General features: G+C 54.2%; 1 protein-coding gene across 1 annotated transcript in view; it reads left to right on the top strand.

The window, feature by feature from the left end:
- The first annotated feature begins 10,922 nt into the window (after positions 1 to 10,922).
- The window catches only part of WNT3 (Wnt family member 3), a 54,045-nt gene continuing 38,153 nt past the window's right edge, over positions 10,923 to 26,814 (top strand). Inside the window, exon 1 of the mRNA XM_012444143.2 lies at positions 10,923 to 11,124. Within this exon, the coding sequence (XP_012299566.1) occupies positions 11,045 to 11,124 (80 nt within the window). The 5' untranslated portion in view covers positions 10,923 to 11,044. The remainder of the gene's footprint in view (positions 11,125 to 26,814) is intronic.

The following is a 26,814-nucleotide window of genomic DNA, read 5'->3' as shown; positions in this document are numbered from 1 at the left end:
CAATAATAACAGGTGTTAGGAAGTCAGCCTTTGTTATCTACCAGATGCCCTGAGCTTTTCTGGTAAATTATGCCACTTAACTCTGCCAAGGGTGGAATTAGTATACCCATTTGCCAGATAAGAAACGGCCACAGAGAGATCTGGATAACTTGCCCAAAGTCACAGCTCAGCAGCAGGGAGCCAGGATGTGATCTTGTTCTTCCTGATCACAGAGCCCACGCTGTCCCCACTCTATCACAGGATCACTCCCCCCCACCCCACCAACCTGAGGCTATTCGGCCAGTGAGGACTTGACCTTAGGAGATAACCATCCCCTCAGGTGAAAGAATGAGTCCCTGTGTCCCCAGGCAAGTCTTCCACCAGCCCTTTAGAAAGTGCTCCTATGTGGTGTGGCTGGTGGGGCCATGCCCTCCCCCTCCGACCCCCCCGCACACTCAGGGAGCCTTAGAATTGCTCCCAGACTCCCTGAGAATGAAGGGCAGAGGGAAGACTGTAAGAGGCAGGCTGCTGGGCTACTGCTTTTTCTCTTTTTTAAAAAATTGAGGCCAGGTGTGGTGGCTCACATAGTAATCCCAGCATTTTGGAAGGCCGAAGCGGGCAGATCACCTGAGGTCGGGAGTTCGAGACTAGCCTGGCCAACATGGTGAAACCCCATCTCTACTAAAAATACAAAAAAATTAGCCAGGCATAGTGGCGCATGCCTGTAGTCCCAGCTACTGGGGAGGCTGAGGCAGGACAATCGCTTGAACCCAGGAGGCGGAGGTTGCAGTGAGCCAAGATCGCTCCATTGCACTCCAGCCTGGGTGACAAAAGTGAAACTCTGTCTCAAAAAAAAAACTGAGATAGAATTTACATACCATAACAATCATCCTTTTAAAGTGCACAGTTCAGTAGATTCCAGTATATTGAAAAAGTTGTGCAATCTTCACCACTAATTCCAAAACATTTTCATTAACCTCAAACCCATTAGCAGTCAAATTTACAGCCTCTTAAGGAAAATGCAAAGGCAGCGCTCAGCAGAGCAATATTCTTTTTGTTTGTTTGTTTCGTTTTTGAGACAGGGTCTCACTCTGTCGCACAGATTGGAGTGCAGTGGCTCGCTGCAACCTCTGCCTCCTGGGCTCAAGTGATTCTCCAGCCTCAGCCTCCTGTATAGCTGGGACTACAGGCACGAACCACCAATGCCTGGCTGATTTTTTTTTTTTTTTGGTAGAGATAGGGTTTCACCATGTTGTCCAGGCTGGTCTTGAACTTCTGAGCTCAAAGCGATCTGCCCACCTTGGCCTCCCAAAGTTCTGGAAACACAGGCACGAGCCACTGTGCCCGGCCTGGGCAGAACTATATTCTGGATTCTTTTTAAATCTCACCTCTCCCTTTTGCTGTTTCCTTTCTCCCCACAAGTCATCTCAGAATGAGGCTCCCAGCTCCAGGCGCCTGTTGCAATCTTACCCCCACCTAGACTAAACCCTCAAATTAAGAAAAAGAAGCCCTGGCAGGGTGTGGCGCCTCACGCCTGTAATCCCAGAACTGTGGGAGGCTGAGGTGGATGGATCACTTGAGCTCAGGCGTTCAAGACCAGCCTGACTGCACAACATGATGAGACCCCACCTCTACCAAAAATTTTTAAAAATTAGCTTGGCGTGGTGGTGTATCCTTGTAGTCCCAGCTACTTGGGAGGCTGAGGTCAGAGGATCGTTCGAGCCTGGGAGATGGAGGTTGCAGTGAGTCAGGATTGTGCGACTGCACTCCAGCCTGAGTGACAGAGCGAGACTGTGTCTCAAAAAAAGAGAAAAGAAAAAGAAAAAATCCTAACACTTACCCATCCTTAAGTAAAAGCAGCTCACCTTGTAAGTTAATCTCAACATTTAATCCAACTACCCTACACTAGACATGATGGGTGAGGAGGATACAGATATTAGTTAGGAGGCCTTTGGCTGCAAGTGACAGTGTCAAGTGAGCTAACCAACAAGGAAAACATCTTATTTCATATCATGAGAAGTTCCAAAGAAGGACTCCTCTGAAGGCAGTTAATGTCTCAGAAATAGTGTCAGAGACAAACTTTGTATCTTTCTCTTTGCTTTGTCTTCCTCTGCTGGTCAGCTTCATCTTCAGGCAGCTTTCCTCATACTCACAGAATGGCTGCTGCAGCTCCACGCATCTCAACCCAAACACAACAATGTCCAAAAGCAGGGAAAAGGTATTTCTTACTGTGTGTCATTTTAAGAGCCCCCAAAACTCTTCCCAGAAACCCTCTTGCACCCTTCAGCAGATCTCCCTCATGCTCATGTCACCCAGTTCAGGCCAATCCCTGGAAAGCAGAATGGGTCCCCATGATTGGCTTAGATCAGTCAGGATTTATCTCTGAGCAAGGTAGGGGAGTGGTAAAGACCAGAACAAACTGCGGGCCTCTGCCATCCTGGGGGAAGGGACCACCAGAAGTGTGAGCTACACTAAACCTAAACAGAAGCCTGAGGCTGTTTAGTGTAGAGCAGGTGAGGCTGGGCGTGGTGGCTCACGCCTGTAATCCCAACACTCTGGGAGGCTGAGGCAGGTGGATCATTTGAGGTCAGAAGTTCAAGACAAGCCTGGCCAACATGATGAAATTCCGTCTCTACTAAAAATACAAAAATTAGCCAGGCATGCTGGCTTGCATCTGTAGTCCCAGCTACTCAGGAGAATCACTTGAACCCAGGAGGTGGAGGTTGCAGTGAGCCGAGATGGCACCACTGCACTCCAGCCTGGGTGGTAGAGCGAGACTCTGTCTCAAAAAAAAAAAAAAAAAAAAAAAGCAGCTGATTGACACAGAGGGAGGCAGTGGATGCTCACTGGTTGTTCTATGTGTCCCAGGTGCCATTTCAAACACAGCAGCTATCACTCCACTGAACAGGCAATCGTCTTTTGAGACAAGTGTTATTGTACCCATTTTCCAGGTGATGAAGCAGGTGCAGAGGTTAGGTAATATGCTCAGTGTCACACAGTAAGAGGCAGAGCTGGGATTCACTGCGGCCACGGTAGCATAAGACCTGGGCTCTAAGGCAACCACTAGAGAGGATTTCCCAGCCTGGCACGTGAATCCCCATTCAGGCCTTACCTGGAAGCCAAGACAAAGGCGTATAGGAGGTGGGTCGTGCTGAGATGTGGGCAATGCCAGGAGATGTCCCTGGTTTGCCCAAGGACCCTCCTACATCTGTGCCAGCTGTGCCTAGGCCCCTTCCAGTGAGGCAGCTATGACCTCATTGCCAGCCTACTGGGCCTCCTTCCATGGGACTAGGCTCCCAGGACTCAGGGCTGATAGCTGGCCACCCTGAGGTCCCAGCAATGACCACTACTGGCCATACTGGTCTGTGGAGAAGGTTGTTAGTTGGCAGAGTTCTGGAATGTGCAAACCAGGACTTCACTAGAAATTTCTTCACCATCTCCAAGGATAATATCAGGCTCATGAGCCTATCTCCCTAATGTGCCTCCACAAAAGTCTTCCCCGCAAGACTCCTAAGATGGAAAAAGCTTCCACACCTCTGGTTTTGTTTTTTAAGGACACGTTTATGTATTTGGTCCTCTGATGAGTGACTGTCCCCAGCAGATGGCAAGCCCCTTGCGGGCCAGCACCTGGGCTGCCTTGTTCATCAGTGTTCACCTGCTAAGGGGCTGTGCACACAGAGTTGCTCAATGAAGATGCATCGAAGAAATGGACCAGCCAAAATTCACAGAGCACCTACTGTGTGCATCAGCAGGAGGTGGGTTATGGGGAGAAGGCAGGCTCCATGAGGTGGTCCCATTCCTCGTAGAGCCTTGTGCATGGCAGGCACGCAGTCAACGTGTGCGATGGGAAATACAGACACTTTCCCACCCTCGGAGCCCAGGTGGAAGGTGGGGGCCCATCACGACTAAGGTTGCAGACGGAAGAGACCAAGGATGGCTCCAAGCCCCACCTGGGTCACAACGAGGGCTCCTCTCCTCTCCCCTGCCTGCTTGTGTCCCGTACACGGGGAGTGAAAGGAAAACCAAAGAGCTCCAGCTCCAGATGATTGAAAGAGACCGTGGCAGCCGCACACAGAGCTCTGGCTCTGTCTCCTCAGGCAGGATCACACCCACGCCAGCAACTGGCCTTGAGTAAGAGCCCCAAAGCCTCAGGCAGGCCAGCCATATCCAGGGATGGGGCTCAGGGTTCTGAGGCAAAGGCAGAATAAAGGGGCGTGGAGGGAGGCTGAGGAGGAGAAAGAGAGGGAGGTAGGGAGAGCTGTGGCACATGGCTGGAGGGACAGCACCAGGGGCCACCAAGCCCAATGCCCCCACATGACAGTGACTTACCAACAGGCTGCCCACCCTTAATCTCACCCCAGTGGAGGCAGCACAGGATCATATGAGAGGGACACAGGAGGCCAGGTGCAGTGGCTCATGCCTGTAATCCAAGCACTTTGGGAGGCCAAAGTGGGCAGATCACCTGAGGTCAGGAGTTCGAGACCAGCCTGACCAACATGGAGAAACCCCATCTCTACTAAAAACACAAAATTAGCCAGGCGTGGTGGCACATGCCTGTCATCCCAGCTGCTCGGGAGGCTGAGGCAGAGGAATCGCTTGAACCCGGGAGGGGGAGGTTGTGGTGAGCCAAGATTGCACCATTGCACTCCAGCCTGGGCAATAAGAATGAAACTCTGTCTCAAAAACAGAAAAACAAAACAAACAAACAAACAAAACGAGAGGGACACAGGAACCAAAGCACAGAGCAGGGTAGCCGGGGTAGGCGGGAGTTGTAGGGGCCAGGGCCACTAAAGATGGGGGCACTGAGGCCCCTGAGGGGTCACAGCAGCCCAGACCTGAGCTGGTGGTCCTTCCATCTGAGACCTCAGCCCTGCCTGCTCCCTGTCCTCTGGGCCCATCATCGACAGTGTTTTCGAGGGCCTGCTAGGTGCTGGGCCCCGCACCACTGGGGGTTCAGCAGTCTTGTGGAGTTTAGATTTTACAGTTGGAGATAGATAATACACACCACACTCAAGTAGCCCAATTTGTCTGCTATGTAATAATGTATAAGTAACAGGGCACGGTGCTTCATGCCTGTAATCCCAGCACTTTGGGAGGCTAAGGCTGGCAGATCACCTCAGGTCAGGAGTTCAAGACCATACTGGCCAACATGGTGAAACCTTGTCTCTACTGAAAATACAAAAATTAGCCAGACGTGGTGGCGGGGGCCTGTAGTCCCAGCTACTCCAGAGGCTGAGGCAGGAGAATCGCTTGAACCCTGGAGGTGGATGTGGCAGTGAGCCAAGATCACGCCGCTGTACTCCAGTCTGGGCAACAGAGCAAGACAGCATCTAAATAAATAATAATCAGGCCCGGTGTGGTAGCCCACGCCTGTAATCCCAGCACTTTGGGAGGCCGAGGCTGGGGGATCACCTGAGGTCGGGAGTTCGAGACCAGCCTGACCAACATGGAGAAACCCTGTCTCTATTAAAAATACAAAATTAGCCAGGCGTGGTGGCAGGCACCTGTAATCCCAGCTACTCAGGAGGCTGAGGCAGGAGAGTCACTTGAATCTGGGAAGCGGAGGTTGCAGTGAGCCAGGATTGTGCCACTGCACTCTAGCCTGGGCGACAGAGTGAGACTCTGTCTCAATATCTTAGTAATAATAATACTATAGTAATACTATAATAATAATATGTAATCACATGTTAATCACATCAGTGTCAGGGCCATGCTGGAAAATAAAGCTGAATAAGAGGCCTAACAGAACAGGGCTGGGGAGCAGAGAGGGGTCTGGAGGGGCCTCTCTGAAGTAGATATTTTGAAGTAGGCTCCTGGGCACCTGAAGGGGGACTGCTTATCGGACACCGACTGGGACAGGAGAGACCTGAGAGAGAGGCTTATTCGTCACCTCAAGAGAAGAAAGAAACCCAATATTTCATATTCACCGTCCGTGGTCTGGCATTCCATCAGCACTGTTCTCATTTAACGCTGACAGCTCCCTACAAGGTGGAAAGTGTAATCTCCACTCCACAACTGAAGCCGGGGGCTTAGAGATGACAGACAGCCGGACACTACCCCACCCCACTCCATTCCCTCCCTTCTAAAGGACTTTCACCCCAAATCACTTTCCAAAATGCTCTGGGGAGGCTGGGCATGGTGGCTCGCACCTTAATCCCAGGACTTTGGGAGACCCGGGCGGGTGGATCACTTGAGGTCAGGAGTTCAAGACCAGTCTGGCTAACATATTGAAATCCCATCTCTACCAAAAAAAAAAAAAAAAAAAAAAAAAAAAATTAACTGGGTGTGGCGTTGCATGCCTGTAATCCCAGCTACCTGAGTGGCTGAGGCAGGAGAATCGCTTGAACATGGGGAGGTGGAGGTTGCAGTGAGCCAATATTGCATCACTGCACTCCCACCTGGGCCACATAGGGAGACTCTGTCTTAAAAATATAGGTCAGGAGTTCAAGACCAGCCTAGCCAACATGGTGAAACTCTATCTCGACTAAAAATACAAAAAAAAAAATTAGCCAGGCATGGTGGCAGGCCCATGTAATCCCAGCTACTTGAGAGGCTGAGGCAGGAGAATCACTTGAACCTGAGAGGTGGAGCTTGCAATGAGCCGAGACCGCGTATTGCACTCCAACCTGGGCAATGAGAACAAAACTCCGTCTAAAAAAATACATATATATGAATAAATAAAACAAAATGCTCTGGGGAGCTAGAGCTAAGACAAGAGGAACTACTGCCACAGGAAGAATGTCTCACGTGCCCACAGCAGCCCCTGTGATCTCAGGGTCCAGGAAGAGCCGGTGACATCGGCCTGCCGCTGGCAGCCTCCCATATGTCAGCGGAAGCGGGAGGCATCTGCAGGGTGGATCTGGCGGTGCCCGGGAGAGAGAGCCCTGGACAAGCATCACCTGGGCCTGCCCGCCCTCCTCCTGTCTGGGGAGGAGAGGGGAGCCTGAAGCCAGGCACCCCTTATCCCCAGCTAAGCTCCAGGATTGCGAGGTAGCTTAAGGGCGTTCACTCATGAGGGCACCTACTTAACCAAGATCCTCCGCAATCGGGCTGCTCACCAGCAACGATTGAGGATGCCAGGTCCAGCCACAGGGAGCAGAGTGGGACCAGGCGGGGCCCCTTCCTCGCCTGCCGACTTCCCACCTTGCTATCAGCACCACCGCCAGGGGGCACGCCTGGACCGCCAGGCTCCCAGCCGACCCACGAGTGCACCTGCGCTTCGTGTGTTAGATTAACATCTGTTGCTCACTTACTATTCGCTCACTAGGCGCAAGTCGGGGGCTTCTTGCATTTCCAGGACTCTGCCTCTATGCCAGCGAACTGAGCTGGGCGGTGAAAAGGAATCTGATTTACTCCTGCGCCCACCACCCACGCTAGGGCCTTCTTGCTTCCAGGCTCTGCTGTCCAGCCTTCCAGTGGCCTCTGGGGAGCTCGCCTAAAACCACTCTGTGGTTCTTACAGCTCCTAGGAGAAAGAAACGCCCTCCTCTCCAGGTGGCCCTGGAGCTCCCTACGCGCTCCCTTCGAGCCGTTCCTCCCCAAACCTGTGGTGTTAGACCTTCAGCCCTTCGCACTTCCCCGCCTGCTTCCCCGCCCACAGCGGCTTTGCCTCTCCCTTTATCCACGCAGGTTGGTCTGGCTCCCAACTCCCGCCTGGCAGCCCCAACACGTGTTTCAAGCAAAAATGCATCGCACAGTGCCTGGATCGGAGATTTCCTCCTCCCTCCCCGTGACAGACGGGTAGCCCCATGAGGGCGGGTGCGGGCCTGGCCACGGGATTCTTTGTCTACCCGGTGCCTCCGCAGGGGGTCTAGTGAAGGCTCACTGAATACAGAGAGGCCGACTCTGAGCCCCGAGGGAGTGCACATCAAAAGGAACCTCCGGGCCAGCTAGAGAGGGTGTGTTGGACTGGGGCTGGGGTCCCCTTCCCGGGTCTAAGGTCCCAGACATTCACACACAACAAAAGTGCTTTCCACGTGCCACCCCGTGTCCCCAGTTCCCTGGCTCTTGCTGCCTCTTCTGTCCCCCTCCAAGAGACCACCCTCCTGTTCAGAGCGGTGGCCTCCCAGTCCACTGGCTGATGCCTCCATTCCGCCCACCCTTCTAGGTCTTGTAGTTCATTTAACCCTTTCTCCACCAAGTGAAACCACCCTGGGGCTTGGGGTGCCTGTTAGAGAAGGATGTTTCTGTGACCTGTGGTTGGGGTGCCTGCCCTCCCCTGACAGAAACCATTCTTATGTCTCCACTAGTGGCAGCTCAAGCCTCGAAGGAGGAAGGAAATTAAATCTGTGTTGAAGGAAAGACACCTGGCGGAAGGGAAGGGGCTCAGGCTCCCCTCCTCTGAGATGTTTTCAAGTGGGGGAAATCCCCACACACGCCTCCATTCTCCAGGGCGCCTCACAGGGCCGGTGGTAGATGCCAGTCCTCTCCTCTGTCACTTCCCAGGTGCACATTGCCAGCAGCTCCTGGACTCCACCCTCCCACCCACTTGTTTCCCGCCTGATGCACATGAGATGGGTCTCCGAGTGCTCCAGGCTCCCTGGAGGAGGCATCCAGGTACACATGGCCCTTCAGGGAATGACCGGTCTTGCCCACGGCACCCAGGATGCTGGCTGGACATATCTCAGCCAACACACGCTCCCACCGGCAGCCCCGGATCTTTTGCCCCCACCTCACAGGGCTGGCAGCTGTGGAATCTTGAGGCCCAGCAATGACTCCAAAAGGCCATCAAATCCAGGCCTTGTTGCCCCATCACACTGCATCCACAGTGGTGTCTGAGTGGCCAGGGAAGGTAGCCCTCCCCAGCTCTCAGCATGACTTGTCACCGGGCTCTAGAACTCCTGAGCCCTTGGGCAGGACTCCAGCAGTCAGCGCTGATTAGAAGCCACCTGGGAGCTCCATGAGCAGGACAGGACCCCAGGTAGGATCCAGCAGGCCTCCAGACAAGAGGGATGTATGTGGAAGGCTCTCCACTCCCAGAGTCTTGGTCCTGAGGCTCTGCATTCATGCCAACAGCAACCCCCTTTCCAGGCGAATCAGAAGCAAGGCACCCCAGAATCATCCCAGTCATGGGGAGCATCTCTAGGGATCCCCATCTCTGCAGCTGCCCCGCGCCAGCTCCACCGCTCCTGGGCAGGTTCACGATTTTTCTCCGCCTTGCACCTCCTTGGTCCTCTCCCCTCACCCCTGCCCCTTTCTTCCTCACGCCGGTGGCTCAGCCTCCTCCCCCTTTTCTTGGTTTCTGTCAGCTTCTCTCTCATCTCTGAGCCCCTCTCTCTCTCCTCCTCTCCGTCTCTCCTTTTCCTCCCCTTCCCTCCTCTCTTTCAACCCCCCCTCCCACCCCTTCCACTCCAGCACCGGGCTAGGAACGCAGCAGGAGCCGTGACAAGCCCAGGCGGCTCTCCCGACCCTTGGTGCCCCCGGGGCCATTTCCCCGCGCTCACAGTGCCGGCAGCAGCCGCGTGCGGAGAGGGCTTGCCGACCAGAAGGGCCCGCAGGTTCGAGCTGTGGGTACGGGGGCTCAGATCAAAGGCCAGGAATGTCTGGCCCCCTGGCGTGAGACATCCTCCAGCCGTGGCCCCCACCTCTAGGAACGCCCGCCGTTCCAGGCCTCTGTAGGACTCGGGTCGGCTCATTCTCTGCCCCTTCTGCCACAGTTCCCTACACCGCAGTCCGCCGCTCCCCACCGTCGGGGCTTCCCTCACCCAGACCGGGGCTGCGCAGAGCCCTGGTACCTCAGGTGGCCGGGGAGGGGGCCTAGGGGAAGGCACCCAGGTGGCCGGGCGTGAGTCCCCAAAGCCTGACCACAATGTCGATACTTCCCAGGGCTGAGACCTGATTCCTCGCTCTGGAGAGGGAGAGGAGAGGAAGCAAGCCCCGAGGGGGCCTGGAAGGACTCCTTCCCTGTGGGGAGGGCTGGGGATCTGGAGGCATTTGGTGTCCACACAGGGCAAGGGTCTTTACCGCAAAACCCCACGCTGGAGCTCCCTATCAGTAGAAGAACCAGGGCCTCAGGCGGGAGGGTCGGGCAGTGAGGGACGCTCCGGAGGGCAGCAGGGTCCTCCGAGGACCTGGGCCGCCCTCGGCCAGAGCTGCGCGTTTCACCGGTCCCTGATGGTCCCACCGATGATTCCAATGAGGCTGTGGGTCAAGCTTCCGACCTGGGCCTGAGGTCGGGCCTGAACCCCTCAAGGAGGAGAAAGTGACCTGACTCCGCGAGCAGGAAATGCGACTGGCCGCTGGTGTCAGTTGCAGGAAATGCAAAGGCAGCAGGAGGTCCCGATACCGATCTGATCCCTGACAAAAGACTCAAATGACACTCGGCTCGGTCCCCCGGCGCCGCCCGCAGCCAGACCTTCGAGCCTCCGCGGACTCTTCCGCACGCCCCTCGGACGCCCGGAAAACGACCTCCCGCGGCCGGGGCGAGGGCCCGGAGGGCTGGCGGGATCGGGAGGCTGGAAGCTGGGAGGGGGTGCGTTCCCCCACCCCGCGATCCTGACCCGCCCGAGTGAGGCTTCTGGAAACATCCCTGTGTTTTCCACCCTCGATTCCTCACGGGCCCACGTCCCAACGGGTCACGGTCCCCGCCAGCGGAGGAGCCACCCGTTCATGCCCACGCCAAGCCCTCGCCATGTGAACGCCCGGGTCAAAGCCCCCGCGCCCTAACCCTGGCCGGCGGGGGGCCGCTGCGGTAGCAGAGGGTCCGGCCCCCCGCGCCCCCCGCGAAGCCTTGCGGCGTCCAGGGCGCGGGCTTTGCCCAAGTTTGCTGGGCGATGCCCTTCCCGGAGCCCGAGTTGTGGGCCGGGCGGGAGGGGTGTGTGATTGACAGGCTGAACTACAGACTCATCTCTTACCTTAGGCCGCGGGCGCTGATTGGTTGCTCGCTGACATCCTCAAACCCGGCTGCTCCGCGCTGGGCTCGGGAGGGGGGCGGCTGCGGGTGGAGGTGCGCTTCTGACAAGCCCGAAAGTCATTTCCAATCTCAAGTGGACTTTGTTCCAACTATTGGGGGCGTCGCTCCCCCTCTTCATGGTCGCGGGCAAACTTCCTCCTCGGAGCCGCTTCTAATGGAGCCCCACCTGCTCGGGCTGCTCCTCGGCCTCCTGCTCGGTGGCACCAGGGTCCTCGCCGGCTACCCAATTTGGTGGTAAGACTCGCCTCTTGTCTGCCCGCGGCCCGGTTTCCCCGCCGCGTCCGGAAAAGGTGGGGGCGCCGGCTGGGGGTGGGCTGCGGCAGGGCTGGGGCTCCTCTCCTCGCCTCCCGCCAGACCCCCACCCGCCCACCCCTCCTGGATTTTCTGCTGGTGTCGCCTTCGGAATCCAACTCCTGGCTCCCTCACCATTTTCCCTGCTCCCGGCTGCAGAGGCTGGAGGACTTTCCGCGTCTCAGGAGGTTTCTTATTCTTAGATCCTAACCCTCTGCCCGTCCCAATCTAGAGGCCCCCCCGAAGACCCCCCATTTGCTTGCAGCTGGGTTTCTGGAAATCCAGCGCTGTCCCTGGGGCCCAGCCACTCCTCTTCTCCATTTTGGGGTCTTCATGGGCAAAACCATCCTGTTCCTTCACTGCCACCCCACCTCTGCCGGCGCCTCCATCAAGAGATTCCCCACAATAACCCCCCTTGCCTTCGTATTTCAGACCCCAAAGGCGTCAGGGCTCCTCCCGGGGCAAGGGAGTGGGGGGATTTCATCAGATTCTCCCCACTGCTCTAGATTCATCTTGAGCCTCTGGAGTGAATATGGTATTTGCTGATCCGGGATGCCATTGAATTCGGGTTTTATTCATTTCCTGCTTGTCCACCCTGGCAAAAGGGGGGTTCCTTGAAAACGTAGTTGTCTGGGAGGGGTAGGCTTGTTGTTCTTTGACCAAAAACCCAATTCTCCATGTCACATTTGTTCCTTTTGGAAAAGCGAGGACTGAAGAGAAAGAGAGAGGGAAAGGAGAATTCGGTCCCCGAGAAATGCGGATACAAAAGACATTTTAGTAAATAAGGCTGGGAAGCCGGGTGCAGTGCTTGGGGGGCTGTGCGTGTCTGGGGGGCCTGTGTGAGGAATAAACATCCCTTTGGGAGCCTCAGCTCCAGGAGTCCCCTTGTTTTCCAAGCGGCCCCATCGCCACTCCCCCACCCTCCGCAGGTCCCAGGGGCCAGAGGGGAAGACACTGAAACCAGTTCTCTAAATTACACCCCACCTCTCCCCAGTCTCCAGCCCCCTGCATTCCGGAAAACTTTAATTAAAGAATCTTCCCCTCCTGGACGTAGGAGAGCCTCGGCCTGGGGGTGGGAGGTGAGGAGGAAGAATTGGGGATCTGTGAGTGAGAAGCGGGCTGTGGCCCTCAGGGTGAAAGTCAGAGAGAAGTGCCACCACGCCGCGGTACAGCCCGCAGGCCCCCAGTCTCCCTGCCTCACCACCCCAGAGCCTTGGGTAGGAGGAGCAGAGATGGCGGGATTTGGGGGCCACACCCCGAGTCTTCTAGTTGTTTGGGGGTGGCACCATTTGTGTCTGTGTGTTTGGGGGCCCCTAGGAGAGAGGGTGGGGGCATGGCCAAGGGTCTCAATTTAGAGGGTGCTAGGAGTTGCTCCCAGGACAGCCAGCCAAGGGGAAGTCTTTCTTCTGCCCAACCCACACTTTTCCGTGGGGCTGGGCTAACCTGAGGCTTCCAGCACATAAAGAAGTCCATGGGGTGGCCGGGACAGCGAGGGACTCCAGGATGGGGGGCTCCGAGGGTCTGGGGGAAGGCTGCTAACCACACCAGTCCAGCCTTACCCAGCCATTCCTGACCCTCTTCTCATTCCCGGGCCAAGGCCATGCTGTTCTTTGCCTTGCCTTCGCAGGGACTGTGGTGGGTGGGGGAGGGTAGTGAGGAAAGGCTTGGCAGCCCATAGGTGGCAGGAACTGGGGAAGAGAGACCCGGCTCTCCAGCCCTATGGATTGGAAGAGGACACTCTTCCAGTTGGTGGAGATTCTGGCGTGAAATGGTGTCTTGGGGACCATCTAGATAGGAATTACCCAATCAGAGGAAATGCTGGGGAAAGCTGGAAGGTCAAGACGCTGGCCCTCACATCATGCTAGACACATGGCTTGTTTGGGAATTTGGTGGGGGACAGGGATGCTGCTTTGTCTAAGCCAAGGAGAGGCGTGTGTGTGTGTGTGTCTGTCTGTGTGTTTCTGGGTCTATGACCCTAAGAGGTGTTGTCTATACACTAATGTGTCTCTATGTGCAAAAGTGTTTGTGCCTATAACTGGGCAACTGTGGATGTGAAACCGTGTGGGTGTGTTGGGGAATCTTTGGCCCACGATAGGGTGTGCTGTGTCTCTGCACATAAGTGTCAGCAAGTGGCCGATGCTGTGATGTGTGTATGTACGTGTGTGAGAGACAGAGAGAAGTCTAGAAGTATCTTTGCCCACGTAAAGGTCAGTGCCTGTGTCTGCTTGTGACGCTGGGCTTGACTGTGTTCATGACTGGGCATGTGAGTGTGTGTGTGTGTGCACGCACGCGTGCGTGTGCGCGCATGCCTTCATGACAGTGTGGGGAAAGCCCCACAGATGTCTTTGTGCGTGAATATCGGTGCTCATGGCCATGACCTGATTGTGCTTGTAAGTAGGAGAGTGAGCCTCAAGTCCATACTGTTTGAGGGCTGTGTCTGAGTCTGCCTGTGATCCTGTCCCCAGGTGCCAGGCCTGGGGCTGTGTGGCTGTGAATATGTTTACAGACAGCTACCTGTGGGTATGAATGACACTTGAGCTTGGGTGTTTGGTGGGCAGCCATGGGCCTGGAGGGGAGGTCCAACAGGAAGCAAAAGTCTCACAAGGTGGCTGCAGGGGGCACAGCTGGCCAGGGATGGCACGCTGGAGAGGCAGGGGCAGAGGCTTCCTTGGCACCAGCTTGTCCTGTCTGTCCAGGCACTAGAGTCACTGGCCCTTCTCTCTGAGATTGTTTTCTTTGGTCTTGCAGCTGGGGTGGAGGGTGAGTCACCTTCTCGGGGCTGGGGCTGTAGGGTGGATGGGCCTCTGATTCCTGATCCCGCTTCTGCCCCACCTCCTCATCCCAGCCACCCGCCACCCAGCCGGGCAGTCAGATTCCAATACTTTGAGCATCTAAGCTTATCTTGCCTTGCCCTCTTTGGCCCACCCGCTCACTCATTCCCCAGCAAGCATTGACAGGGGAAGTCTTGTAGCTGGGATTTCTGTCCATGCCGCCCCTCAAGGACGACACCCTCAGCCCACACTGCCTGACCCTAGTCCTGAGTGAAGGATGACCAGAAGGGACAGCTCTAAGGGGCCTCAGACTGATGCCCCTGGAAGGGAGAGATGTGCTCCAGGTAGTGACAGAGCCGGGACAGAAGCAGCAGCATGATTTCTCAAATTCCCCTTGTCAGTCCCAGTCAGCTGCTGGTGGAGAAACTTGTCTTTCTTCTCCTTCTTGGGGGCATTGGGTGGGGGGATAAACCTATGTTATTAGGGCCTAGCCCAGCACCTGCTACATTCCAGTGATGGAGGGGGCCTGCTGGGGTCAGGAGCTCACCCTGCTGCTGTGTGACTGAGGACCAGTGGTCACCCATCTGGGTCTGTTTCCTTACCCTTCACCCAGGGGTCCCCAGCTGTCCCTGCCTCACAGCTTGGGTGAAAGTGTTTTGCAGAGGACAAGGGCAGCGAGCTGGGAAATAGGACACCTGAGTTCTCGTTCTGCTGTCCCAGGACCATCCTCCCACTTGAGCGCTTGCCTAAGTCCTACCTCAGTTTCCCCATCTGTCAGATGTCCTGTTGCCTCCCCCACCCACTCCCACCTCCACCCGCCTTTCAGAGGCTTGTGAACATGTTCAGTCAAACCCCGTGGGGGTCAGTGGGCTGGGCCCAGGGAGGCACCTGGAGACTGCGGGGGAGGAAGGCCCCAGGCCAGGTGTTAACACTTGTAACAGGCAGGAATTACAGCTCGCTGGGGCTGGGCTGGCTGGGGCTGGCGAGAAGCTGAGCTGGCTGGAGGCTGTTGATCCCACAGACAGACAGACAGACAGATGGGCAGATACCAGATTGGATGGCCAGGCTTTAACCGGGTGGTCTTCCTTCCAGGGCAGACCTTTCCCTGGGGGGAAGTGGCGGGGAAATTAGTCCAGGTCTCTTGGAAGTGAGTTAACAGCCCTCCTGCTCACCCCGCCCCCATCATGGGCGGGGCTTCGGAGTCCAGAGGGAGCAAAATTGGTGGCTGATCTGTTGGTATTCTTCTGAAGGGATCACATTTTGCTTAAAAAGTAGAAAACAGGTCAAACGTTATAATAATATCAGGAGCCTGAGCTATGTCCTTAGAAGAACCTGCTTTAATATGTGAGGGGGATGGCGTGGGGGAAGGGGCAGCTCTCAGGGAAAGTTCTAGACTCTCAGAGCATTTTATCAACAGCTCTGGGGCCAAGAGGTAAGCGATGGGTGGAGTCTGAGTATCTCCCCCATCTCCACCCCAGGGATCCCAAGGGCTTGGGTCTGAGATGTCTGCCCTGCAATTAATCCTGGCCTGGTAGGAAGACCTTTGGCGAGGAGGTAAAAGAGGACCTGGACTCCGGTGCCAAGTCTTTTAGGAGGTACTTGCTGCAGCTTCACCAGTGGCGAACCCAGCCAGGCGCTACCAGGGCCCACAGTCTGGCCTCTGGCTGCATGCTCAGTCACTGACAAAGGTGGAGAAACTGAGGCAGAGAGGGCTCTGGGTGGAAATCTCCAAAGAATGAACTCAGCCCAGCAAGCATCCCCCGTCCTCCTCACTACAGAACTTAATGCTAATAAACATTAATGGTACTTGAGCTGATGTAGAATTGGAATAAGTCTCTCCTTGGTCTGGGCGGGAGACAAGGAGCCAGGGGATGGCACAGGAAAAGTGACTTATTTCAGAGGAGGATGCAGCTAACAGACGCTTCCAGGGAAAAAGAAGTGGGGAAAGGGAAGATATTTCTGGTCTCAGAATGTGATGAGCCAGGAGTTGAGCAGAACCTTTCCCATCTACGATGATGTGAGCCACAGAAACTTTCTCCAGCTGCCAAGGAGGACATGACATCTTCCACCCCTCATTCCTAACTCAGGGTGGAGGTATGGCTAGCCCCAACCCCACCCCCAAAGGTTAGGGCCATCCCAATGTTACATTTGTATACCTGTGTTACCTTGTATGCTCGAAAATGCTTAGAATGGGGAGTTGGAGAGACTGTGTCTGAATTCCAAGTTTAATACCCACGGACCCTGTCATCTGGAATAAGTCACTTCACTTCTCTAGGCTTCATTCAGGTCCCTGCCTCCTTCTGGGCTTCATTTTCCTTAAGCACATGGAGGGGTCCCTTCTCCCTCTCAGAGTCACAGGGCTGGGACAGGTTCTGGGCTCATTGCTGTGAAGCGTGACACTCCACCGCACACATTCTGGCTTGTATTAGACAGTCCACCCCTTTCTTTCTGTGGCTCCATCTGACCTAAATCCCAAAGAACTGGCTGCCCCACTCGCCCAAGCCAGCCTGCTTGCACTTCCAAACCTCACCCCAAACACTCCCACTCTTCTGGAGCCAGGCCGTCTGCATTCACATCTGGCTTTTTCATGTACTGCCTGGGTAACCTAGGGCAAGTTAACCTCTACAAGCCTCAGTTTCCTCATCTGTAAAATGAATGTAATGATTGCCTCTATTTCATAGGGTTTCGAAAATGACTGAGTGAATACTTCTTAAAACGATACCTTTCATACAGGAAGTATATCGATGTTAGCCATTTCACCCCCCATCTGAAGTCCTGGAGCCAAACTTGCCTCTTCCAAGAAGCCCTCCCAGATTTGCCCCACCTGGCTCTGTTTTCTCCTTTTCTTCTTTTTGCCTGTTTTGCCCCATAGTGCTCTAGTTTTATTCTCAAGTTGAGGACGCTGGGCCAGGCTAACCTCACTTCAGCTCTTTGCCTGCTCAGGAAGGGAGGGCAGGGTAGAGAATGTTACTGGAGTGTCCCCTAATCCTCCCCCGACCCCCAGAGTCTGCCAGACTGTTGTTGGGACCTAGAGCCAGGGGGCTGGGCACAGGAGGGGTGGGGGAAGCAGGCTTCCCGGGGGAGTGGCACCAGGGCAGCCTGGAGCAGCCTGAGCAGAAGCTGCTTCTCTGGGAGCTGAGATGATTCAGAAGGTGATTTATAGTCGGAAGGCAGAAAGCTTGGCTCCTGGCAGAAGCTGCTGCTTAATTACATTCTTGGGGCGGGGGTGGGGGGTGGAGGTATGTGTGGGGAGGTGGCAGGGGCTAGACTTCTACCTCCTCCCCGTCCAGGCCCTGTCCCTTTGGCTGTCCCGGCTCCAAGCAGGGTCCTTCTTTATCCTTCTGCCAGAGAGGGAATCCCTGCTCTCAGTGAGAGACTAGGCCAAGAGTGCAGGAATAGCCTCTGGGAGCGGAGAAGGTGGCAAAAGAGGGAGGAGGACGGACCCTATCTCCCGGGACTTCTCCAAGGGAGGGTGGATGGCCATGCACTGGAAAACAGGCCTGCTGGAGGGAGCACTGGGTCTCCTCACTGCTTCTGGGCAGGTGAATAGCTAAGCCACCTAGGCAGAGTTTCCGTTTTTTTTTTTTTTTCTTTTTTTTTTGAGACAGAGTCTTGCTCCATTGCCCAGGCTGGAGTGCAGTGGCATGATATCAGCTCACTGCAACTTCTGCCTCCTGAGTTCAAGTGATTCTCCTGCCTCAGCCTCCCAAGTAGCTGGGACTACAGGCATGTGCCACCACGCCTGGCTAATTTTTGTATTTTAAGTAGAGATGGGGGTTTCACCACGTTGGCCAGGCTGGTCTCGAACTCCTGACCTCAGGTGATCCACACGCCTCAGCCTCCCAGTGCTGGGATTACAGGTGTGAGCCATCACACCCAGGCCAGAGTTTCTAGAATCTTCGGAGTGGCAACTCCACACTCTCCTTCTGGCACCCTGTCCTGCTGCTGCCTCAGAGGGCCTGCCTGCGGATCTGCTCCTTTTCTGTCACTCGGGTCTCAGTGGGCCACGGGGGCTGGAGAGAAGGCCCTGCGCTCAGAGGCTGAAACCTGGTTCTTCAGCGTTAGGCCGCCGGTCTCACCCCAGGTGCACATCGGTTCTGCCAGCGGGTGTGGCCCCATATCCTCATGATAAACTAATATCTCAGAGTCACCCCAATGCCACTGGCTGCAGCTACAATCAATCACTTCCGCACTGTTGACTGGAGCCCCATTCTGTTTCGATTCTTGCCGAGTTGACATCGGCATTTCCCATGTGAACACTGACCCATGCAGCAAGCCACCTGATGATACCTCTCTAAGGCCGCTTAGTTCCCAGGCAGCCTGCACAGCCGTGAATCCCAAATCCCTCACTGCTAGTTCTTAAGGCTGGAAAGGTGTGGGGCAGGCAGGGGTAGGGTTGCTGAGGCCGGCAGTGTCAATTTATCTGTTGCAGCCTGGCTTGTACAGCCGAGAGGAGTTGGCAGGGGTCAGGGTGGGGACACTAGACAGCTCTCTGGTTCCCCCTGAGGCAGGCCTTCTCAAAATGGCCTCATTATATGTGTGGAGTGAATTCCAGAAATGTCAGGCACACCCATACATCTAGGGAAGGAAGGAGACGCCGGAGCGGGCTCTGGGGTGAGAGGGGTCAGTGTGAGGAGGTGGGAGGCTTCCGGGCGGGGAGTTAGGGCACCTGAGACCTGGCTCTGCCACCATCTTGATATTAGGCACCACCCTTAGCTGTTCTGAGTCTCAGTAAATAGGAGAGTTGGATAAACTGCTGGCCAAGGACTTCCAGCTCCGAGATTGCAATCCTGGAGGCTGTGTCCCGTGTTCAGGTTGCCAGCTATTTGGACCATCTGTGCCTGGTGGAGGGGGGGGTCACTGAAAGCTGGTCTCGGGGAAGGGTGGCGGTGGAGGGGGATGCAGAGCCCTAAACTCTACACACACAGAGCTGTGAGACAGGGCATGAGTCTCCTCCCTCCCTCAGTTTTCTCATCTGCAAATTGGGTGACAATAATAACCACCTGCCCTGCCTGTTTGCAGGGCCGTGAAGAGCTTCAGGTGGAATAATCTTTGTGAAAGCACTTTCCAGAGAAGTTAACTATCATTGTGAGTCATAGAAGAAAGAAATAAGAAGGCTGGGCATGGTGGCTCATGCCTGTGATCCCAGCACTTTGGGAGGCCGAGGCAGGTGCCTCACTTGAGGTCAGGAGTTTGAGACCAGCCTGGCCAACATGGTTAAACCCCATCTCTACTAAAAATACAAAAAATTAGCTGGGCGTGGTGGTGTATGCCTGTAATCCCAGCTACTCGGGAGGCTGAGGCAGGAGAATCGCTTGAACCCCAGAGACAGAGGTTGCAGTGAGCGGAGATCGCACCACTGCACCCAGCCTGGGAGACAAGACCAAGACTCATATTTTAAAAAAGAAAAAAAAGAAAGAAAAGAGGTAGTGGTGCATGCCTGTAATCCCAGCTACTCTGGAGGGAGGCAGGAGAATTGCTTGAACCTGAAAGGCGGAGGTTGCAGTGAGCCGAGGTTGGGTCACTGCACTCTAGCCTGGGCTACAGAGCGAGACTCCGTCTCAAAAAAAAAGGAATAAGAGCTAGACCCTTCTCAGTCAGTGCTAAGAATGGACCCAGGAGCCCCCTTGAGCCTCTGAGCTTGAGGAGTTGATATTTCCAGCAGAGGAAGAAGTGGGGCTAGACAGGGAGGTTCTCAGCTCCTTCCTGTAGGGGTCCTTACGCTTAATGGAGAGCCCCTGGGAGAGGGCACAGAGGCCTCAGGTCTGAGGCCAACTGGTCACGGGGCGTGCCCAGGTTCACAGCTCAGGGCGTGAGGCTTGGTCATCCTCCCTGCCTAATGCTAAAACCACTGGCTGGACCCAGAGGAGATTTCCAACCACGGACACATGGGAAGAGGTAGGTAGCGATGAGGAGGGCGAGGGCAAAGGGCTGGCAGCTGGAAGGGGCTCTGCTGAGGCCTGTGGTCATCAGGGAACCCTCGTGGCCTGTGTAAGGCCTAGCAAACTAGGAGACGGGCACAACCCATTCCCCCAGCTCAGCTGGGAAAACTCACTCGGTGGACTGACTGTGTGTGTGCATGTGTTGGGGAGGGGGATGGGAGCAACAGGACCAAGCGCCCAGGTCTGTCGGGAAGACCTTTCTGCAAAACCTGCCCCTGGGCAGAGTCCCACTTATCTGCCAGAGCCAGCTGGGCCAGCAAGGAAAACCAATCTCGCAGGGCCCGTTAGGAATGCAAATAGGGGCTTGTGCTGTGAGTGAGCAGGCGACCCGCCTCCTCTCCAGCTCCCACCACTCATCTTCACAACATGGATTGCTGAGGGTGCCACTCCCCTGCTCTAAAACCTCCCATGGCTCCCCTCTTCCTGTCTGGGGCTCACTATGATCTCGCCTCCGTCCACCTGTGCAGCTGTACCTTTCACAAACCCCCCGGATCCCCGCAACACCCCACTTCAACTGGAATACTCGCCTCTGTACTTGTTCATTGAAATACTTCCACCTCCTCTCTCTGACTTTAAAAGGCAGCCCAACCTGGTGCCTGTTGACCAGGGGTCAGCCTGCTCTGCGCTGCTCAGCTGGGACCCCACTTGGTTCAGGTCACATAGCTAACGGCCCTGACTGTGGAGGGTCCTTGGAGGATCTCCCAAGGTGGACGGGCCACTCGACCTGAGCAGGCTGCTGTCCCAGAAGCTGACATGAGCCTTTTCTCCACAGCGTCGATCCCCCTGGGTTTCTTTTTTCCATCCCAGCTCCATTGGTGTACGATCTTCCCCTCCACGCTGCTCACCAGCTCACATGATGCTTCACTGTCTGGGTCGTTAATTTTAAGATTTTGCAATTGGCGGAAGTTGATTCTCCACCCAGGAACAGGTTAATATGTTTGTTGACAATGTGCTATGTGCTGGTACCCACACAGACATCAGGATCTGAATCGAATTCTTGCCAGTTTATAGACGGGGAGTCCTGTAGTGCAGCCTGGGCATGGCATGGGAAGCTCTGAGCCCACACCCTGTTGGACCTAAATCCTTTTTCTTTCTACCACTGTTCAGGCTCAGTTGTGGACTTGTTATTGGGGTAAAATTTTGCTTGTTCATATTCTACTTTGTTCCCCAAAGGATGGTTTTGAGGCAAGTTTACCTTTGACCTTCAACTTGAAGGCTGATGCTTTGGGCTTATAGACACTACTTGTGAACGTCTGGGAGGTCTCTTACTTGGGGACGTGCCCTCCTCACTGGCCACCTTTCCGCAAGTCATGAGCCTGTCCTCCATCTGGGGCTGCACAGTTGCTGACAGCAGTGGCCATGTGAGCATTTCATTGCCTCTGAGATGGGTAAGGGACGAGCTTGATCAAATCACTGCCTCCCAAGCCTCAGTTTCCTCTTCTGTGAAACAGAAAGGAGAGAGCGTAAATGACCGCTCAGATTCCTTCCAGCACTAAGCTCTTTGCTCCTACTTAGTCCTTTCCGCTGCTTCGAATCTGGTCTCCACCAGACACGTGCCAGAAAGCAGTTGGGCAGAATCTTCTTTCTTGCCCTAGTCCAGTTCTTGTGCTGGTGTCTCTGAAACAGCCGATTTTTCATTCCACTTTCTCAATTCGACGTTCGGCTGTATTTCTGGCTGAGGAGCCAGTGTGCTTTCTCCTTTCTGATCAAGCATGTTTCCCTTTATGCCCTGGCTGTGAGGAAACTCAGAGGTACACCTGAAGCCCCATCCTTGCGCCCGTGTGGGCCTGTGCCTGATCCCGCTTTTTCGTTTTTATTTTGTTATTTAATCTGATGTGTTTTCCATCATCAGCCTCTTGAGGGCAGGCATGTTGGAGTCTTCGTACCTGGCCTGTAGAGTGGAAGCTCGGTAAAGACTTGTCTTTGGGATACACATTTGCTGTCAACCTCTTCAAATCCATTCTGGAAAGAAGCAAAGCAACATGAATTAAAAAGCAAAATAAACATTGCACTGGTAGGGAGTTGGTCCTCACTGGATAGTTTTGAGTTTGTGAGAATTCCAGTCCATTTCTTTCCGGTTTTTTTTTCTATTTATTTATATATTTTGAGATGGAGTTTTGCTCTTGTTGCCCAGGCTGGAGTGCAGTAGTGTGATCTCAGCTCACTGCAACCTTTGCCTCCCAGGTTCAAGAGATTCTCCTGCCTCAGCCTCCCGAGTAGTTGGGAATACAGGTGTTCGCCACCATACCCAGCTAATTTCGTACCTTTAGTAGAGACGGGGTTTCACCATGTTCGTCAGGCTGGTCTCAAACTCCTGACATCAAGTGATCCACCTGCCTTGGCCTCCCAAAATGCTAGGATGATAGGCGTGAGCCCCACACTCAGCCTTCTTTCCGTTTTACTGTCAACTTTTCCCCAAGTCTACAAAGGTCTTGTCTTCAGAGAAGTCGCCTGTTTTCTTTCCCTCTTCTGATCTCTCACCGGCTTTTCTACAACTTCCTGCAAGTCCTATAGTCACAGAATTGCCTTTAAATCAGGCAAAGAGGAGGCCTGCCCCTGACTCTCTGACTTAGAAGCTTCCCTCTGGCGTCTCATGGTGTTTCCCTTCCTCACAGGGCAGGGAGTCTGGAATCCAACATGCCTGCCCTCAAGAGGCTTACAACAAAAATCAGATTAAATAACAAAATAAAAACAGGCTGGTCGCGGTGGCTTGTGCTGTAATCCCAGCACTTCAGGAGGCCGAGGCAGGTGGATCACTTGAGGTCAGGAGTTCGAGACCAGTTTGGCCAATGTGGTGGAACCCCATCTCTACTAAAAATACAAAAATTAGCTAGGCATAGTGGTACATGCCTGCAATCCCAGCTACTCCAGAGGCTGAGGCAGGAGAATTGCTTGAACCTGCGAGAGGAGGTTGTAGTGAGCTGAGATCCCACCACTGTACTCCAGCCTGGGCGACAGAGTGAGACTCCGTCTCAAAAAATAAAAGTAAATAAAAGTAAATAACAAAACAGAAGAGCAAGGTCAAGGTCAAGGAGAAGACAAATACGCAAGTCAAGGTCAATGCAGGTACAAGAATGCGGCTTCAGGTTTGCCCCTGAGTTTCCTCACAGCCGGGACAGAAAGGAAAGCACACTTTACCTGAAAGGAGAAGGCATGCTGTGTGCTGAGGGAGAAATACCCACCTGCAGCCCACACCCGCCCTCGTCAGCCTCGCTCTGAGAATCCAGGCTTCTGGAGTTTCTGGCCCAGACAGCCATGAGCCTGCTTTTGGGTCCTGCAGGCCTCTGCCTGGGGCTCATCCTGCCAGGGCAGGCCACAGTGCTGGCTGCGAAGAGCTGGTCAAAGGGAATTCATTTGCAGGGGCTGTAGCTGGAGCTTGGGGGTGTGGCAGGGGTGTCCAGCGTGGGACGCAGCAGGGATGGGCAGGCTGCAGGATCGGGGCTGGATCCCCCATATCACCATTGTCTAGCATGAACTTTATGAGACAACATAGCCCTCCAGGTGGCAAATACAGTTTTTGCCAAGATAGAAGGATAGAAGGATTATTTAACTTCATTTATTTATTTATTTATTTTTGAGACTTAGTTGTGTGCTGTCGCCCAGGCTGGAGTGCAGTGATGCGATCTCAGCTCACCGTAACCTCTGCCTCCCGGATTTAAGCGATTCTCCTGCCTCAGCCTCCCGGGTAACTGGGATCACAGGCGTGCACCACCACACCAGGCTAAGTTTTGTATTTTTAGTAGAGACAGAGTTTCGCCACGTTGGCGAGGCTGGTCTTAAATTCCTGAGCTCAGGTGATCCGCCCGCCTCAGCTTCCCAAAGTGCTGGGATTACAGGCGTGAGCCGCTGCACCCGGCTGAATGATTGTTTCACTTTTTAATGGAAGTATAGGAAAAAGCATGAACAGTCTTTTCTCTGCTTTCACCCCACAATAATCAGTACAGAAGACTTCTGTGACGAAATGTTTGCACACACCAAGGAAGCCATCAATTCTGCGGCGGACATCACCCAGTGTCCTCCAATCCAATCCAGTTCTGACACTCTCCACCTGGACATAGCATCTGATCCCATAGGTTGAGGGCTGAGTCCCCAGGACAGCCCCCCACTTCCAGTGCCAATCCTAAGCCCCAGGTGGCTTTACATGTGCTCCTGACTGACCTGCTGTAAACCAGGGTTCCCATGACTCCCTCCTTGGGTTCCATTAATTTGCTAGAGTGGCTCGCAGAACACAGGAACACACGTTTACTGGTTTATTATAAAGGATATTACAAAGGATACAGATGAAGAGGTGCCTAGGGCGAGGTATGGGGGAAGCTGCACTGAGCATCCGTGCCCTCCCCGGCATGCCACCCTCCAGGAACCTCCATATGCTCAGCTATCCATAAGCATTTGAACCCTGTCCTTTTGGGTCTGGATGGGGGCTTCATTCCACAGGCATTGTTGATTAAACCACTGGCCATTAGTGATCAACTTAACCTTCAGCCCCCTCCCCCCTTCCCAAAAGTTGGAGTTGGGGTTAAAAGTCCAACCCTCTAATCGTGGCTGGGCATAGTGGCTCATACCTATAATACCAGCACTTTGGGAGGCCAAGGTGAGTGGATCACCTGAGGTTAGGAGTTCGAGACCAGCCTGACCAACACGGTGAAACCTCATCTCTACTAAAAATACAAAAAATTAGCCAAACATGGTGGTATGCACCTGTAATCCCAGCTACTCGGGAGGCTGAGGCAGGAGAATCTCTTGAACCTGGGAGGTGGAGGTTCCAGTGAGCTGAGATCGCAACACTGCACTCCACCCAGAGCGATAGAGTGAAATTTCATCAAAAAAAAAAAAAAAGTCCATCCAACCCTCTAATCCTGCCTGGGTCTTTGGGGGTAACCAGCCCCCATCCTGAAGCTCCCTAGGGGCCGCCAGCCCTCCGTCAACTCATTAGCATACAAAAAGACATCACTTTGGAGATTCTAAGGATTTTAGGAGTTGTAGGCTGGGAAACTAGGTCGAAGAACAAATATATATTTTACAATATCACAAACATGCATACAGGCAAGCACACAACTTGTCAGTGTACAGCTTAATGAGTTGGGTAGAAAGAATATCTTCTGTTTAACAGTTTGTGAACCTGGCATGAAACTTTTCAATACTGGGCACATGGTAGATGAGGCTTCATTGAGTGGTGTCACTTCAGGTGGGATAGATGCTGCAGCCAGGCCTTAGGGATGGGTGGGGAAATGGTTCCACCACCATCGAGAAGGAGGCCTGCCTCCTCCACCGTGGCTGCATCGTCTCCATCCCACCCTTAGTGGATTCACAGCAGCACTGCCACTCCCTCGCAGCTTGTGGTCACTCGCCTCCAGGTCCCTGTTTGTTCAACTTGGACCATGTTTTAGCCTTTCTCAGCCCCAAAGGATCTTTTTTTCTGATTAGTTTGGTCAGTCTTAATTTAATTTGTTTTCTGAGATGGAGTCTCACTCTGTTGCCCAGGCTGGAGTGCAATGGCACAATCATGGCTCACTTCAACCTCTGCCTCCCGGGTTCAAGCAATTCTCCTGCCTCAGCCTCCCAAGTAGCTGGGGTTACAGGCGCCCACCACCATGCCTGGCTAATTTTTGTATTTTTAGTAGAGATGAGGGTTCACCATGTTGGCCAGGCTGGCCTCAAACTCCCGACCTCAGGTGATCCACTCGCCTCGGTCTCCCAAAGTGCTGGGATCACAGGCATGAGCCACCATGCATGGCTAGTTCTGCCTTTTTATCTGAGTTGCCTTAACCTCTCCAAGCCTCAGTTTTCTCTCTGTAAAATGGGGATCATGAGGACTACTGTGAGGATGAAGAAAGGATATACCACATGTGAGACTAGCACAGGGTCAGGTGGTGTCTACACAGTGAGTAACCCACACCTTTTGCTGACATTAATTTCGTGTTACGGCCTGCGTCATTCTTGTGTGCACTTCACTTCTCTGTGCCTCCGTGCCAGCCCCTGCCTTCCTTTGGAATGACTGCAAACTCCTGTTCAGTCTTCAAATCATAGTTCAGGCATCGCTTCCTCTGTGCAGCCTTCACTCAGCACTGTGGCCCCAGCAAAGCCCTTTCTGAACACATTTATTTCATGGACTAGACTGTAAGTCACCTGTGGGCAGGACCAGGTCTCCATCATCTTTCAACCCACACCACCAAACATAGTGCAGGGCATACAGTGGATCTTCAAAGACAGGTTATGGGATGAAAGGACACCTTTGAGAGTCACCTGCTGGTCCCAGACTCAGTCTCTCTGCCCCAGATGTGTTCTCATTGCCTCTGTGACACCCTGCCAGGAAGCCAGCTGGCACTTGTGTGTTTTTCTGTGTTCTCAGATAACTCTTCATGTTCATCTGTCTTGTCTTCCCAATGCCAGGGTCAGCTCCAGAGGGCAGGGACTCTGCTACATCACTAGCAAGCCTCATACATGTCCTGAGTGCTGCAGGAGCATGGTTAGGAATTCTGTTATTGGGCCAGGCGCGGTGGCTCACGCCTGTAATCCCAACACTTTGGGAGGCCGAAGCAGGTGGATCACCTGGTCAGGAGTTCGAGACCAGCCTGGCCAACACGGTGAAACCCTGTCTCTACTAAACATACAAAAATTAGCCAGGCGTAGTGGTGCATGCTTGTAATCCCAGCTACTCAGGAGGCTGAGTCAGGAGAATCACTTGAACCTGGGAGGCAAAGGTTGCAGTGAGCCAAGATCATGCCATTGCACTCCAGTGTGGGCGACGGAGTGAGACTCCATCTCCAATAAATAAATAAATAAATAGGAATTCTGTTATCAGTTGGCCCAGGAATCGGGCTCCTTCCCAAGCAGGCTGCAGTGCAGGCTCAGGTGGTCCCCACTCTCTGGGACAGCACACCCCTTGTTCTGTGATCTCCCAGGAAGTCCAGTTCCAGGCA

Source organism: Aotus nancymaae, unplaced genomic scaffold, assembly GCF_030222135.1.
Source record: "Aotus nancymaae isolate 86718 unplaced genomic scaffold, 86718_ANA_hifiasm-v0.15.2.pri h1tg000089l, whole genome shotgun sequence".
NCBI classification, from domain to species: Eukaryota; Metazoa; Chordata; class Mammalia; order Primates; family Aotidae; genus Aotus; species Aotus nancymaae.
The sequence above is the reverse complement of the archived record's forward strand: the minus strand, read 5'-3'. Positions and strand labels throughout refer to the sequence as shown.